The sequence below is a fragment of the Hyla sarda genome, chromosome 4 (genome assembly GCF_029499605.1).
Source record: "Hyla sarda isolate aHylSar1 chromosome 4, aHylSar1.hap1, whole genome shotgun sequence".
Lineage (NCBI taxonomy): Eukaryota > Metazoa > Chordata > Amphibia > Anura > Hylidae > Hyla > Hyla sarda.
In genome coordinates, this window is record NC_079192.1 from 205736997 (window position 1) to 205754234 (window position 17238).

Genomic DNA, 17238 nt, shown 5'->3' on the forward strand with positions numbered 1-17238 from the left:
TTGTTAAAACGTTTTCAGGTCTGGCCACAAAACCAGATAAGGGGAAAAAATTTGCCTACCGGAGTCACCATCTGACTCCAGTTGGCTCATTCAAATGAATGAGATGCAGGCTGTGTCCGGCTGGGATATGGGAGCGCCTGGTTTTGACATTCCCCAGCCGGATCTGGTCACTGTAACATGGTGTGAATGGACCCATAAACATGTTTGGGTAAATATTTCTGGATCAAAATGTATGACCTCATGGGAGAGCTTAATAGGATTCTGGGAACAGTCAATGTGGCATAAATGGCTAAACTAACCATAAGCTACAAGCTGCACAACATTTTTTATTGATGACAAAATAAATTAATCCTATTATCTGCCTTATATTTCCCTAACAACCAAAATATATAAAATTTAAGGCAAAGCTTTGAAACTTTGCAATTAAAAAGGAAAGAAACAGTAGAGTCTAATAGTTCATTACTACTAGGTATAATGTCTGTATGGCCTAAAATTTCTTATGGTCTTAAATCTTCCTAATATGCCAGCCTCTTGGGGTAGTGCTTCCCTTGATTTTATGGGACAGAGTTTTGAGTAGAGTCTAAGATAGTCTAAAATCCACTTTATAGTCCATGATGCTGTTTAATCCCTCCCATTCTCAGCATTTCATCAAACTCACATTTAAATGTGTTTTCCCATGGAGACAACGTATCGCTTTTCCTTATTCAAACTATAAGACTGCTGAAGATAGTTGAGCTCTATACTTGGCTATATACAGCAGTCCCATAGAATTCGAATGAAGCAGCAGAGCACATGCTTGACCGCCATTCCATTGAAACAGGGGTACTTAGGACTCCCATTCTGGTGATTGGTAGATGTTGCCGCTATTAAACACCACCAGTTCCATATCGCTTATCCTATGCATAGTTGTTAAACAGTCATTATGAAAAAAATCCCTTTAACAATCAGGAAGTCAGTATTTGGAGAACTGATTTACATAACTACATGCAACTTAATAGCCAATGAGAGAAAAGGCAAGGAAGCCATGGGAATGGTTTTTTTTCTTGAATAAGCAGATTTGACAAAGTATAAATGTAATTCTCCACATTCATCCTAATGTATTCCTCCACCATATTTAGAATGCCATTAATCACTGACACTTCTGAGCTGTCATCTGATCGGTGGAAAAGGTACAAAGTAATCAACTACTAGAATTACTTTTCCTGCCAAATCTGTAAAGTCTTCTTTCTTTATATCAAAATGATTTAAAGGTGTTACCTGGGGACAGCCTTTTTTATTTAGAAATGCCCAGCTGCTGGCAAAATAAAAAATATTCTGGCCTGTGCCCCTGCAACTACCATCCTGAGGTTGACCAGTCCCGGATTTCACTTCTAACAGCTTCTGTTGATGTAGAAACTCTGCAGGGACTGCATGTTCAGCCAATCACTGGCCACAATACTGACCCTCCCCAGCCAGTGAGAGGGCAGTTTCTGCAGGATGGGAGTATTTTCAGAACCAGGAAGAACAAAAGGACCAGGAAGGGCAGTGGTTGGAAATAAAGACAGTTAAAGGGGTACTCTGGCGAAAAACTTATTATCCCTCATTCAAAGTATAGGGTATAAGATGTCTGATAGCGGGGGTCCTGCCACTGGGGACCCCCGCGATCTCCGGGCCAGCAGTGGTGGCGTCCGGAACACGGATGCCATCACGCCTCCCATATGAATGTAGGGGAAATGGCAGCGGTAGTCGCCAGTCATTTGGCACAGAGCGGAGTTCGCTTCATGCACAGATAACCAGGGTGCCGCGCTGGAGATCATGGGGGTTCCCAAGAGCGGGACCCCCGCGATCAGACATCTTATCCCCTATCCTTTGGAGAGGGGATAAGAGGTTTTTTGTCAGAGTACCCCTTTAAAATAAGCCATCAGTGTGTGTGTGATGGAAGTCTGACCTCAAACACCCAAAGCAATCAGCAGTCTTTCTATGTGTACCTATGTTTGGTACTGCAGCTCAGCTCTAATAAAAGTGACTGTAAGAGCTGTAACACCAAGCATAGGTGTATGAATGGATAGGCATAAACATTTAGGAGGCCGAGGCTGTCACATCAGACCCAAAATCTTCAATGGGGTATTCCGTAGATTAAAATTTTTGGTGCTAAATATCTAAATAGAAAGACAACATATACTTACCTTCCTTGATCCTCCGCTGCCACCATTCTCATTGAGCTTCTGGCCCCTCTTTGTAGCACTGCCAGGTTTGGGATTGACATCTGTATTTGTTGCTCAGCCAATCAGTAGCTGAGGTGGGACAATTCCATGTGTCATCCTCAAACCAGTAGCACCAAGTAGCCGCGGGGGAGGAGGAAGGTAAAATATGTTACTTTTCTATTCAGCACCTGCCGGAGCATAGTTCTTACAAAACCCCTTTATTCTGCTAGGGATTCCAGTAGTCTGAACCTCACCAACCATCCACTTCTATGGGCAGGCAATCAATGTATATTTAGTTATGTATATTAGGTTAGAAAAATGTCCCAACACATGATATTATAGGTATTCAGTTCTTTACTAGATATACTTCAATAAGGTCCTTGTCTTTGTACTAACATTGAATAGTTTCCCTTTATTTTTCTGTCATATGATACTATAGTGGTTCTATTCTAAAGGCTGACACTTGTGTTGAGCTATTTTTGCACCGTCATTAAACAATAATGCAACAAAATCTTTACTGTGGATTCATCATGGGCAATAACTTATTTATTTATTGGGTGCTCTTACCAAGTCTGGAGTTTCCAATCTCTGGGCCTTATATGATCACATATTTAGATGACTGACATTGCAGCAGACTGGTAAAATGGCTGACATTTGTGTGTGCTTTAAGAAAACTAAGGATTTCTTTCGTAGTCTCTATATCATGGTCTGGATTTTGGTTAATAAAACAACAGCAGGTATGTATTATATATATTTATGACACTACAGGGCATAGTGGTATAGGTGGTTATTTCACTCACTGCTAAATAAGATAATCTAATCATTTTAAAGGAAACATTTGAACAGACGTGTATCAGAGGTAGCCTATGTATTGTCAGAGTCCACTATAATAGTGCTAGGGGCCTCCACCGTAATAAGGTTAATTAAGTACACGCGGCTATTCTCCCATTGGGATCACTTAAAAATCCAGTTTCTTCGATGATTCCAGTAGCCCTGCTGTTGACCATTACACCTTATAGGTCCCAGAACAGCCCATCCGGATTGTGAAGAGATGCACATAACTCAACACATGTTATTCCTGATTTCACAACGGTGAGGTTTTCCTTAGAATTCCCAAACCTTTTCATTAAGAGCAAGAACTCCAGATGTCCAGATAATACTGTATATCTAGTTGGTACCAAGTAATCTGATATCACTAATATTTTCCTTGCATTTCGTAATACTTTTTCATCTCCTAAGTTCTTCGTCCAAAAATGCATGCTGTTTCCGATGACTTCATCATTGGGGACAGGGAGTGACTGGTATTTTGGCAAATTAAGGAGGAAGAGAATACAATGAAGGCTAAAAGCTTTTGCCTCTGGAGTCAGTCGCACCGAGTCTTACAACTACCTTACTATAATCAGTTACTGTATTGCTGTCTTACATAGTCATACATGTCTGTATTGTTATATATTAGTCATTCGGAAAAAGGTAAAAAAGAAACTGATTTATAAACCTTCTTTAGGTAGCTATGTAGAATGTTTTAAAAGGTTATACTATTACTGACATATAACAATTCTTAACAAAGGTAACCCAAATTATGTGTATTGCATTATGGCACCCAACCATTTTCTATCTTGAAAACCAGTCCTATGATCTACTACTAGAATATTAATATTCCCGCATGAAACAAAAAGAGAAATTATTCTATTGGAAATATTTTATAAATGAGTATTGTGGGATACTTACCTTCCTATATTCCAGCAAAGCTGTAGTCAAAACTGTAGCACTAGGTTTTATTTTTGTAGTACATGAGCTGTAATGCTTTGCTCCACAAATTTTCTTAAAGGGGTACTCCGGTGAAAAACTTATTTTTTTTTTTTCTTTAATCAACTGGTGCCAGAAAGTTAAACAGATTTGTAAATCACTTCTATTAAAAAAAATCTTAATCCTTCCTGTACTTATTAGCTGCTGAATACTACAGTGGAAATTCTTTTCCGTTTGAAACACAGAGCTGTCTGCTGACATCATGAGCACAGTGCTCTCTGCTGACATCTCTGTCCATTTTAGGAACTGTCCAGAGTAAAAGGAAATCCCCATAGCAAACATATGCTGTTCTGGGCAGTTCATAAAATGGACAGAGATGTCAGCAGAGAGCACTGTTCTCGTGATGTCAGCAGACAGCTCTGTGTTTCAAAAAGAAAAGAATTTCCACTGTAGTATTCAGCAGCTAATAAGTACAGGAAGTATTAAGATTTTTTAATAGAAGTAATTTACAAATCTGTTTAACCTTCTGGAGCCAGTTGATTAAAAAAAAAAAAAAGTTTTTCACCGGAGTACCCCTTTAAAGGATAACACTATTTAAACCCATTACTATGCATCTTGTTTCTTGTGCTGTGTGCCTTGACTAGTGCATGTCAGTGATTACCCAGTGTGACACATAAAGGTGTTTTTAGAAAGCCCTAAAGGGCCTAACTCTGATGGGAACTATTTTTTAAATCAACTGGTGCCAGAAATTAATAAATTACCTCTATTTAAAAATCTTAATCCTTCCAGTATGTACCTTCCAGTAAATAGAAGTAATTTACAAATCTGTTTAACTTTTTTCCACCGGAGTACCCCTTTAAGCAACACCATCGATTGGCTGCAGAGGTGACATGGACAGTTCACGGCTTAAGCAAAGTAAACAAAGACCAGAGGAGAGGACTGGTAAATTGCTGATGTTACAACTGACCCAGGAGATTTGCCCCATCTGTTGCCTTGGAAGTGCAGTTTCACCTCTGTTGCCACCTTACATTATTTTGATGACATTCTGCTATGCTCATACACATAGGTTTAATAATGTTGGTTTAACTGATAACTATCTATCCTGATCCCTCCATACACTTGAACAGTTTGCTCTGTCAAGCCTTCATGTGTTCCTAATGGAAAAGAGAGGGATAAGCTACTGCCAGACTCTTCTGGTGGCAGGTTACCTCTCGTAGAACAAAAGGATCGAGCAGTTGAAATCTAACATGCCCGATTCTTCTGTAAGGAGGCCACCAAACACAGTAAACTGTCAGCTGATACCACTGAAATCGGGGGGGTTCAGCAAACTATTTTTCTGCTGTGAATGGGGGTCTTAAAGTTTTTCACCTTCCAAAAAAAAAAATAAAAAAAAAATTATATATATATATATATATATATATATATATATATACATACATACATACACACACATATATATGTATATAAAACTATTATAAACCTTATACGTAACATTAGGGTAAAAAAAAAAAAAAAAAAAAGATATCCATTATATCACCAGCTTTATAAGCAATAAAAGTAATATAAATGATAAAAACATACCTAACACAGAAGTATAAGACAACGGGACCAGACTTTTTGGGGAAGTCATGTTCAAGTACTCTTCGATCCAACTGTAACCAGTTCAAATGCCCCCTAGAAAAGATAATCTAAGGTTATTTTGTGTTGATACATTTACAATAAGGTACAGTAGAAACATTGCATATAAAATAATAGGAAAAGAATAAGAATGGTCAAAAGAAGGCTAAAGGGTTCCCAGTAGTGTTCAGTAAATTGAACACAGCCTGAGGCTGAACCACTGAGGTATTTTGAATACAATATGGGGATTTAATGCATCAAATACAATATAGTCCACACATGTCTGTATACAGAGATTCAGGCCTTCGTGAGTCTATATGAAAATACTTTGTTAGAGATTAAAAGAGAACAAAACCATCTTGAGAATTAAAGGGGTTATCCAGGAAAAAATTTTTTTTTATATATCAACTGGCTCCAGAAAGTTAAACAGATTTGTAAATTACTTCTATTAAAAAAAATTTAGAAGCAAATCCCCATAGCAAACCTCTTCTAAACTGGGCGTTTCCCGAGACAGGTGTCATCAGAGAGCACTTAGACAAAAAAGAACAACCTTAAAGGGGTATTCCAGGCCAAAACTTTTTTTTATATATCAACTGGCTCCGGAAAGTTAAACAGATTTGTAAATTACTTCTATTAAAAAAAAAATCTTAATCCTTCCAATAGTTATTAGCTTCTGAAGTTGAGTTGCTGTTTTCTGTCTAACTGCTTTCTGAGGACTCATGTCCCGGGAGCTGTGCAGTTCCTATGGGGATATTCTCCCATCATGCACAGCTCCCGGGACGTGACATCATCATTGAGCAGTTAGACAGAAAACTTCAGAAGCTAATAAATATTGGAAGGATTAAGATTTTTTAATAGAAGTAATTTACAAATCTGTTTAACTTTCTGGAGCCAGTTGATATATATATATATATATATATATATATATATATAAATGGTTTTTCCTGGAATACCCCTTTAAGCAGTGATGCAGCCTAAGTATTTGTGCCTGTATATTTAAGCAATATCTAATGGCAGACATCTAAACTCCAGGTCTCACATATCCAATTACATCATTCTAATCACGAGAAAGAATATGATAATAGACAAACTATGGGCCACATCTATAATATGATTCCTAGTTAGCATTTTACAACAAAGACCTAATTGAATAATAAAATATGTAGTTGCTTTTATGTATTTTTTTTCTCACGGAACTACACCAGTACATAATGTGGAAACATAATCATCATACATGGCTAAATGAATAAATGCTGAACTCCAGATACTCAGATTTCTTTAAATGAGCTTAAATTGGAGACAAAACAAGATCTGGATGACTATATCTGTAATTGCTGAACATGTAAAACCGCAGTGAGTCTAGAAACTTGGCTTTCACTGAGCTCTCTTGGTGTCTACATTCAGGATTCTTACCTAATGTCTCCCACAGTAGTTAATTTTACATTCATAGTGAATCAGGATTTATGACTATTGTCACTATTGTTAATGACACATGTATGACTTCCATTGATATATAAAGGATTGATAAATGAACAGGCAGTGAAATTGTTGCTTATGGCTTTGGGGCAACACTACATAATTTTACAGCTATCATCCTTTTTGCTTTTCTTTTTTTTTTTTTTTAACTCTTTCTTCCAATTGCGCCATCATATCATCTCAACAGTGAAATATTTATGATAAAGTTTGAATTTTGGTTATTCATTTAATTTATTTTAATTTCTTTAATTTTTAAATTTGAATTTCATTTTATTTAATCACAAAATATCTAAACATTACACACAGTGACGTTCATGTATAATCCACTATTACAAGCATGTACACACAGAAGGAACAATTTCATATAAAACCAATTATCCTACATTTGGAATTGTGGACTTTGGTTATACGAGAACACCTTCCTTACCAAAACACCTACGAAACAATGTCATATAAATCCAAACGGTGAAGAAGGAATGAACGGCTACTCACTCAGTTCCACAGTATTTTTATTCAATAAAACGGGGGGAAAAGACAAACCGTCACGATCACAATAAGAGCGACGTTTCGCGTTACACGCTTCTTCCGGCTCGCGCGAGCGAGCCGGAAGAAGCGTGTAACGCGAAACGTCGCTCCTATTGTGACCGTGCCGGTTTGTCTTTTGCACTTTGTAGCATTACATATGCCAATAGTCTTTAGCACTTTTGCGACGTTTCGCGTTACACGCTTCTTCCGGCGCGCGTCGGAAGAAGCGTGTAAAGCGAAACGTCGCTCCTATTGTGACCGTGCCGGTTTGTCTTTTTGCACCTGTTTTATTGAATAAAGATACCGTGGAACTGAGTGAGTAGCCGTTCGTTCCTTCTTCACCATTTGGATTCATATGGTTACTCTATTTTCGGAACTGAGCACCACTCACACGGACTATCCTTTAGCAGGTTGTATGTGCAATCTATATCAGGACTTAAAGTGGTAGTGCCAACTTGATTTCTCTCCTTGTTGAATGTCATATAAATGTCATACATTTATGACAAATAGCAAAATATATCACAGATAATAATATTAAGGTTATTATTGTAATTATCATCATTATTATATTATTATTAATAATAATAACAACTATTATTGTTGTTGTTAATAATAAAAACAATAAGAATACTAAAAAATGTTTCTTCAAAAAAAGACAGGTGAGCCGAAGGGGAGATTTACCAAAACCTGTGCAGAAAAACAGAGGAACAGTTGCCCATAGCAACAACTTGCTTTTTAATAAGGCATCTGAAAAAGAAATAAACCTTCCCAAAGTGTCTAAAATGGAATAATAAACTGATCAAAAAGAGATTAACAATCATTATTCATTACACATACAGAGTGTCTAGACCAAACCCAAATTTACAAAAATGTCACATACATGACAGAAAATACATAAAAAGCTTAAAATGGACATATCCACTAAACTGTAATGCGTAACTCTATTGCTTTTGGCATATGTAATGCTACATTTCCTCTGTAGTAGCTGTAGCAGAGGAAATGCTTAGTCTGCCAGATCTTCTCCCAACAAAGGGATCTGCTGATGGACCCGAGAGCCACATGCATGGTGATCGGATGCTTTTATATTAAAGGTGTAGTCTGTAATAAAACAACCGCTTGTAATGGATACATAGATCTTTATTTAAAGGAACACTAAACAGGATATAACCTCCTTTTCTGCAGGTTCCCTAAAAAGTCTTGTAGAAATCTTACAGAAAACCCAGGCTGACAGACAGTTCAGTGTAAAAGCTCTCCTGGTAAGGCAGAAAGAGAAAAGGGGGTAACCTTCTTCTCTACTCAGATGTCTTATGGCTAGACATAGAACTGGAGGGGAGCAGGACATCTTTTCTACATACACCCATTTATACATAGATATTTAGTTCTAGCTCTCTCTACTCTTTCCCTTTCTTGGTCTAGGAGTACTAAAACTTAAAAAAAAAAAAACACAACAACAACCACAACAACAACCACCACAACCACCACCACAACCACCACCACCACATCCACCACAACAACCACAACAACAACCACAACAACCACAACAATGAAACGTATACTTTGTGAAAAAGATGATAATACCAATTCTACTATCTTCATTTTATTTACTTTTTTAGTTTCGTTAGACATTTACAGAGAAAATGAAATAAGAAAAACTTGTTTTTTGTTTTGTTTTTGTTTTTAATTTGATCAATACTACTATGTGTGAATGAGGCTTTAGGAACCTCATAATATTCTTTTAAATAGAAATAAGCTGTATACATAGCCCTTTTAAAACTCCTTTTCTGTATAGAGGACACTGTCAAATGCAATTTGTATATCAGGGAAGTGTTCAATGTTATATGTCACTGTAGAGGGCATGTACCATATCATGTAATAGATTTCTCACCCACTAAACCATGCTTGAAATGAACTTATTGATCTGAATAGTTTTTGCCTCCTAGCATTTGAAGAAATGGCAGGATACCACAAAGTATAGAGGCACTAATAACTATAAATTGTCTTTTTACAGACATTTAAGAAGTACCTCGAAAACAGAGTCACATTTTGTACTTTTTTATGCTTTAGTGCATAACAACATTTAATCACATTTAAATAATCAGGCTTTTAGACGCTGATCAATGAAGCAAATACATGTAGATTTATCCACATTCATTACAATTATTTAAGATAAATGCATTTATGAATGCATAACTCTTCCCTCCTGTAGGTCAGTATTGGTACAGACAACCTTTCAATCTGTGTGGACAGACATCTATTTGCAGATGTGGACAATGTAGTATTTCCTCATTCCCAGTAACATAAGCACCAAACTGTGCAAATGCTGTAAAACTGTTACTACGAGCAAACAGCTATGTTTAAGTCCAGTTATGACAAATCCTCAGTTGGACTGAGGTCTGGACAAGACTATGGCGTTTCTATAATTTCTGTGTATCTTTGCCTTTGTTTATGTAGCTGTCTTTCTGGAAAATACATTTTCTCCAAAATCCCACTTGGCAACAGTTGGATCTTGAAAAGGTTATCCAGGATTAGAAAATCAGAGCGGAGTTCATTAAAAAAAAAAAAAAAAACTGCACACCTGTCCAGGTTGTTCAGATCTTGTGTGGTATTGCAGCTTAGTTCATTTTAGGTCAACAGAGCCAAGTTGTAATACCACATAAGACCTGAGCGCTATTTTTGGAAGAAATTAGCATTGTTTTTTGTATTCCTGGATAACCTCAAAGGCTACAAATATATCTGCTGTCCTACACCACAGCTGCACACAGGTGTTCTCCATTTTATGAATTACTTGACATATGGGCAGGCCTGGTGGAAGGATTTTTGCCCCCCTAGACGAAAGTTAATTTTGCCACCCCTTGACCCCGCTCAATAGGTCCTTCTGATGTATGGTGGCACGTGCGATATCAGGATGTTGGATGGGCCTGACTTTAATGATCACTGTCTGCCTCGGAGATGGTGCTGTGCTCTTCCAGCAGGCTAAAGAAAGCAGATTATTATAGTACGGTTGGGGTTAGCGTGGTGGGGTTTTGCTTGATGGGCTGGTGCTTATGATGGGAGAGTTCTTCAGATGCTAGCTACCTTTATTGCAGCAGGCAGAGCGGTGCCCCCATCAAGAGGGTGCTCTAGGTGGCTGCCTATTTTCCCTATAGACAGAACTGACCCTGCATATGGGAACATTAGGAGAGCAGGGAGACAAATGACAATCTTGAGCTGGACTTTGCAAGACAGTACAATTTAGGTTCTTATTTTACACCCCCAGCAGATTGTCATTTGTTTTTATCTCTTTTTGTAAGGTCACACGTGACTTCAAAGGACAGGAAAGTAAGCAGCAAAATATGGTAAGTGTGACACTTTCCTTGAACTGAAACCCCTACTAGTCTGGAACTTTAACATCACATGACTGTTTTTACAGGATTTACACTTGGCATAAAAAAACACCAGTCTCTTATTATATGGGTTAGCCTCATCATCCAATAGGCTGATCTTCCAGGAGCCTGGGTTCTCTTTTTTCTACACCATTCCCCTCATTATACCGGACTGGAACAAACAGGCCACTGCATAGACCACACTGGGCAGCCAATCTCCCACGTTCAGCTGGCTGCTCCCTATGACATACATTTATCGTAAGCGTTAGACGCTTTCCAGGCACATATGCCAAACCCATTCAACGAGCATAGACAACTGACTTTATTCACCTGGTTCCTGCTCTCTTCTTCTGTGTACATCTGTGTACATAATAAAACACAAACTGAGGCAGACCAGATATAAAAGACCAAGCAGAAGCTTTCCCTGTGCTCTTTTTAAAACCAGTCATTGGAAGAAATATTGACAATTACACCTTATACTGAACCCTGGTGGTGTATAGATCCACAGCAGCAAAGCAAGTAGATATGTGGCACTTACTGTATGGGGTTCAGCTCATATCTGCACAATCCACACTATGTAACATCCAGCAGACAACTCTCCCTTAGGCTAGGTTCAGACTACGGAATCTCCGGGCAGAAAATTTCCGCCCGGAGATTCCGAGTGCGGCCAGCGCTGACTGAATCAGTCGGTGCTAGGACCGCACGGACACTGCAGTCTCCAATAGACTGCAATGTGTTCCGCGTGGATTTCCGCCTGAAGAAAGAGCAACCCCATTCATCAGGTGGAAATTTCCAAGCGGATTTTCAGTTTACAAATTCCGCTTCACAAATTGCGAAGTGTGAATTTGTGAACGGAAACCCATTCACTACACTATACATTTTAGCAAGCGGAATTTCTGCCTGCAATTTCAAAGCGGAATTGCAGACGGATATTCCGTAGTCTGAACCTAGCCTTAGCGTTGCTCTTTTTAAAACCATGTTTTCTGTGAAATGTTGCTGCATTTTAGAGTAAAACATGGTTCTTTTAATATGGGAGCCTGTCAGTATTTCATGTTGCCTTTGGATAGAATAACAAATCTTCCGACAGATATCTTTTAAGACAACATCAATGGCTTATCTGTATTTTGGTAAATGAAGTAAAACCAGATAAAACACTATCTAAAGCATTATGCAGGAAATTAGGGATTAGGATCTGTAAATAATTTGCTGGTGTTTATACTCAAGAGATAAAATGTTGTTTATTGGTACTTTGCTTACAGTGCACAGATAAAACATAGCAACAACTGGAATTTGGATGTGGAGTCCAACAGCGTAGTACATTAAATCCTATGCAGGTGATACAGAGACTTGAGCAATATGATTTCTGGAAGTGAAAATCCCTTACACCGTGTGACTTCACTTTGTCACAGCTCCAAAATGGATTGCTTAGTCAGACCACAGCTTAATACATAATGCATGATTTCAACAACTTTCCAAAAGCATCAATGCAAACCTTATTATTCAAAACTTCAAAAAGTAGCTGTTCCTCATTAAACAGAATGAGAGGCTCAAGACATTACTAAGAAGGCAAATATGGTACAAGTGGTGCTTACAAGCCACATAGGAACATTTTATGGGCAGACGGCACAGACTGTTATGTTAGTCAGATCCCTAAGTTGGCTCCCTATTAAACATTGTGGGATCTCATTGAAAACAGAAAGGTGTTTTGGACAGGTAGTAAAGCACTTATTGGGCTTGTATAGATCATATGGACATTAACATTTCAAAAAGGTGTACTTGAACAAAAATATTTTCATAGAATTGGATCCCATTACAACCCATTGGTCTCTTTTCTGTGAGGAGACCAGTACTGTAAATGAAGCATTATAGCTGGGGATCTTGTTCTATATTTTGAAAAGGTGCTCTCGGTATCCTTAAAAGGATACTCCGCCCCTAGACATCTTATCCCCTATCCAAAGGCTCGGGGATAAGATGTCTGATCGAGGGGGTCCCGCCACTCTTCTGCAGCACCCCCTGTTATCTGGTGCACGGAGCGAAGTTCGCTCCATGCACCAGATGACAGGGGGTGCTGCAGGAGAGATCGCGGGGGTCCCCCGATCAGACATCCTATGCCCGATCTTTTGGATAGGGGATAAGATGTCTAGGGGTGGAGTACCCCTTTAAGTTACGTCAATGTCTATAGGGATAAGCCATCTAAGAGACATGCCTTTCTAAACATCAAATTGCACATGACCCTGCTTTGCAGTCTGGGTGACACATTTGGGTCTTCCTCTGATTATGGTTGAGGACTTGTCTCCAGTAAGTAGCAGCCTGATTAAAAAATGCATAAAATAAATTGCATACATTAAATCTAAATGTAATTCAATCCACTTACGTTTCATCAGTGAAAGCTATCCCAAAATATTCTTTTTCTTTCAGGTTGAAGTGGGATGCGACTAAATCAAGCAGCTCCTTGGCCAGCAGTTTTGGCTATAAAAAGAGAGAGATATGCTTAGAAAGGGCTGACAGCTGTGATGCGGTTTATACATAGGCATTTACATGTTTGTTAACTTATAAACCCAGGAAACCTTAAGTTCAATCACAAGTTATGGGGAAGAGAAACAAAAACAGATTCAGTGATTGTAAATATTTAGTTTTTCTTAAATATTAAACCAGGAAATGTGTAAGGCTAAGATCACATCTGTGTCTGAGCTCCATCGCACAGCACCTTCTTGGCAGAAAAAAACTGAGCTGGATGGTCTATTGCACAACAGACCCCAATGGATCCCAAACTCTCTATTGGGTTTGGTTTTCCATCTGGTGTCTGTTTTGCAGAAATAGAGCGAAAACTGATCTATAGCATTTTATTTTCCGCTTAAAGGGGTTATCCAGGAATCGAAAAACAGATAGTTTATTTTAAAAACCACTCCCTGTATGTCTCCAGGTTGGGTGTGGTATTACAACTTGGCTCCATTCACTTCAATGGAACTGAGCTGCAGAACCACACCCAACCTGGAGACAGACGGGGAGCGATTTTTGAAAGAAACTTGTTATTGCTGGATAACTCCTTTAAGCCCTGCTATTTCAATGCATTCTGGGTATGGAGTTCCTTTAACAGTCCACCAATGCTGATGTGAACAAGGCTTGAGTTGCAAGGCAAAAAGAAATAATAAAATAAATTAATAAAAGAAGCTAGGAGACAGATAAATTGATAGATTTGCTGCTAAACTGTTAAATAGATAGATGATAGACTAATCAATAGTCAGACAGATAAATGAAAGTATAATACACAACAACAGTATTTAAAAAAAAAAAAAAAGACTGATCTCTATTGTTGTAAAACTGTAATGTCACGAGCTCGATCCATTTTGCTACAAGTGTATTTTCGTCTTTGGTAAATAAACAGGTCTATGAAATCAGCTTCTTCACATGAGAATCCTATTTATATCTTGGAAAAATAATACATGTGACACCTATTTTTAAAAACATACAATGTCTCAATACTAGCTTGTTTACATAGTTACATGGTAAAATATTTAAAGAATTACTCCAGTATTTTTTATTCTATTTGTTTTATTCCAGCACTGCTGCATCCATTCATGCATTTCATTACTGTAAATGGGTCACATGATCAACAGTCATGAAAATCAGAGTGCTTAAAGTGTCAGGGGAAGTGGTCAGTCCTGGGTCAGCTGATTTCCTGTGAACTACAGGATGATATAACCACCTATGAGATCACCCCTGCTAGCAACCAGACCCCTCCCCACCCAGCTCTGTATGCTGCTGCTGCTGCTGCTGCTATCTCTACAGGATCAGAAAATACAGTAATTATACATGTACCCTGAGAAGGCCTTTTTTTGACTGAATTTTTACTGTTTTTTGGCACTATTTTACTTCAATTGCAACAAAACGCGAGAACGTAACTTGCCAAAAAGTACAGCACAAACAATGTCAAACTAGCCAAGACCAAAAAACAGAACTGTAGGCAGTCCAGACCAGAAACAGAAGATCCACAAACAATAAAGTGGACAAAAAATAGTGCCAGCAGAAACTACAGGTTATTTGCAAGGTTCATTGTTGTAACCAGCATTGCTGTCAAAGGTAGGAGGTCATATTAGTTGTTTTCAGGTTGGTAAGCCAGTCCTGCAACAGAACAAATAGTGGCAGTCATGACCTTTATAGGTATGTTTTATAGCTGTAGTCCATCTCTGCTCAAATGAGCTGTTGTGTAATTATGTGACTGGTTACAAACCTGCACATACCTCAGACTCTTAAAGGGGTACTCCACCCCTAGACATCTTATCCCCTATAAAAAGGATAGGGGATAAAATGTCAGATCGCGTGGGTCCTGCCGTGTGCGTAATGACGGGCAATATAGGGGCCGGAGCATAGTAATGTCACGGCTCCGCCTCCTTGTGATGTGACGGCCCCGCCCCCTCAATAACAGTCTATGGCGGAGCCGTGACGTAACGATGCTCCGGTCCCTATATCGCCTGTCATTACGCACCGAGCGAGTTTGCTCTGTGCAGTAATGAAAGCGGGGTGCTGATAAGATGTCTAGGGGCGGAGTACCCCTTTAAGTATAGCACAGAGGATTTCCATACGGATAATTATATAAAGAAAAGTGGTAAAGTCTAGAAGAGCTGAACTCTTCAATGTGTTTATCTCAAGTGGTTACAGGTCACCTTTAATGGTAATGACTACACACAACTAACATACCTGATGGCAGTAAAGAATAATGGTCAACTATTAAGTGATGTCAACAGGCATTGTGAATGTTGTTGTCTGAGATATTACATCATATGTTCCTGCTTACCCATTTTTTATATAATAGATTATTTAGTCCCAGTGATTTTATCTTTCCTTTGGAATGATCCATCCATTGTCCATGTAGCGTGTAAACATCTTTTATGCCATAGCTGTGAGAGGCACTGACTGTTACTTTTGGCCACACTTGCATGACTCACATCTTCTTCTAGTGAACAATGGGTCTATACTGTCAGTGCAGGAAAATCTCACCCAATGCATGACCATAGATCATACACTACATAATAGACTTCTGTGTCATAGATTAGAACAGTCAGAGGTTGTGGCTCAATCTGTACACACAGGAAATTACTTTTATTACGTATATTTTAAGCATTTGGACACCAATTAAACAGCTTTTAAAGTAATTGCGAGTATTAAATAGGTCTGTATCACTTCCATAAATACACAATACTCTATTGAAAGAGCCCTGAATGTTGAGGACACTTCATTTTTTTAAAGAATCCAAAACACTTTTAAACATGAAAAGTTGAAGAACTATTGTAGACTATATAGAGAGGCAGGTAAGCTACAAGGGGCATAGAGAGTGAACGGTAAGGAATATGGATTACAGTCAAGGTTCTGCTGTATAATAGTTAAGGAGATGTGACCTGAAAATGCTACATTTCTTGGGATAGGGGACAATAATTTAAATATTTTTATTGTTATATTAATTAATTTATACAATACAATAATAACACCAAAAAATCTATTTAGAAAACTAACTTGATCAATGTTAACTACATGGAAGTTGACTACGGAGCATCATCTGAATGACACTGTATCACTCTGGAAGATGTACATAACTCTAAAACATTGATGGTTCCCAGGACTATGTGTCATTGTGCCCGCTGAGTAGGGGGCTGACTGTCCGAAAGCGCTAGGTTTTTCTGACAGCAGTTTTTTTTTTATTAGACCAACAAAGCATTAGAAAAGAATCCTTACACTGTACACTGTCATTCTCACTCCTTCCTTTACATGGTCCAACCCCCCCCCCCAAAGAAATAGAATGTTCACATAATAGATTATACAGGCAGAGAACAAGTTCAGCAGATTCCATAAAGCAGACCTCCCTATTCAATTCATGCAGAAAGATATCTAGGAATTGTTACATACGGCTGTTACTGTGTTAAGATAAAAATGAAAATGGAAATGTACATTATTAGCAAAGCTGACGTGTACAAAATTAAGACATGGAACATCTGAAAAGAAATGGCCTCTGACCGATTTGGCTATTCATGTTGATGGCCAAATAGACAATAGATTTTTTTTCCTATTTGAAATACACAGTACACCTTTCAATATAGCCTTTATAAATGAAACCCAAGTGGATAATTTCTGAGCAGGTATGTTGTTATTCCCATTGCATACATCAAATGTATTCATAGGCCCACATTTACCGGAAGACGGCCAAATTGTCTTTTTCTGCTGTATGGAACAGCACAGTCTGCTTCTCTATTTCATAAAGAGGAATCCTTCAAAAGTATGATTTTATATATATATATATATACACACACACACACACCTTATTTACCACAGGAACC

At 38.3% G+C, this 17238-nt stretch overlaps 1 protein-coding gene across 6 annotated transcripts in view; it reads right to left on the minus strand.

The window, feature by feature from the left end:
• Positions 1 to 17238, minus strand: part of FRMD4A (FERM domain containing 4A) — a 435019-nt gene that overhangs the window by 144414 nt on the left and 273367 nt on the right. For all 6 annotated transcript variants that reach the window (XM_056573366.1, XM_056573365.1, XM_056573364.1 and 3 more), the window contains 2 exons: positions 13284 to 13378; positions 5511 to 5603 (listed from right to left, as the gene is read on the minus strand). In XM_056573366.1, coding sequence (XP_056429341.1) covers positions 5511 to 5603; positions 13284 to 13378 — 188 coding nt within the window. The remainder of the gene's footprint in view (positions 1 to 5510; positions 5604 to 13283; positions 13379 to 17238) is intronic.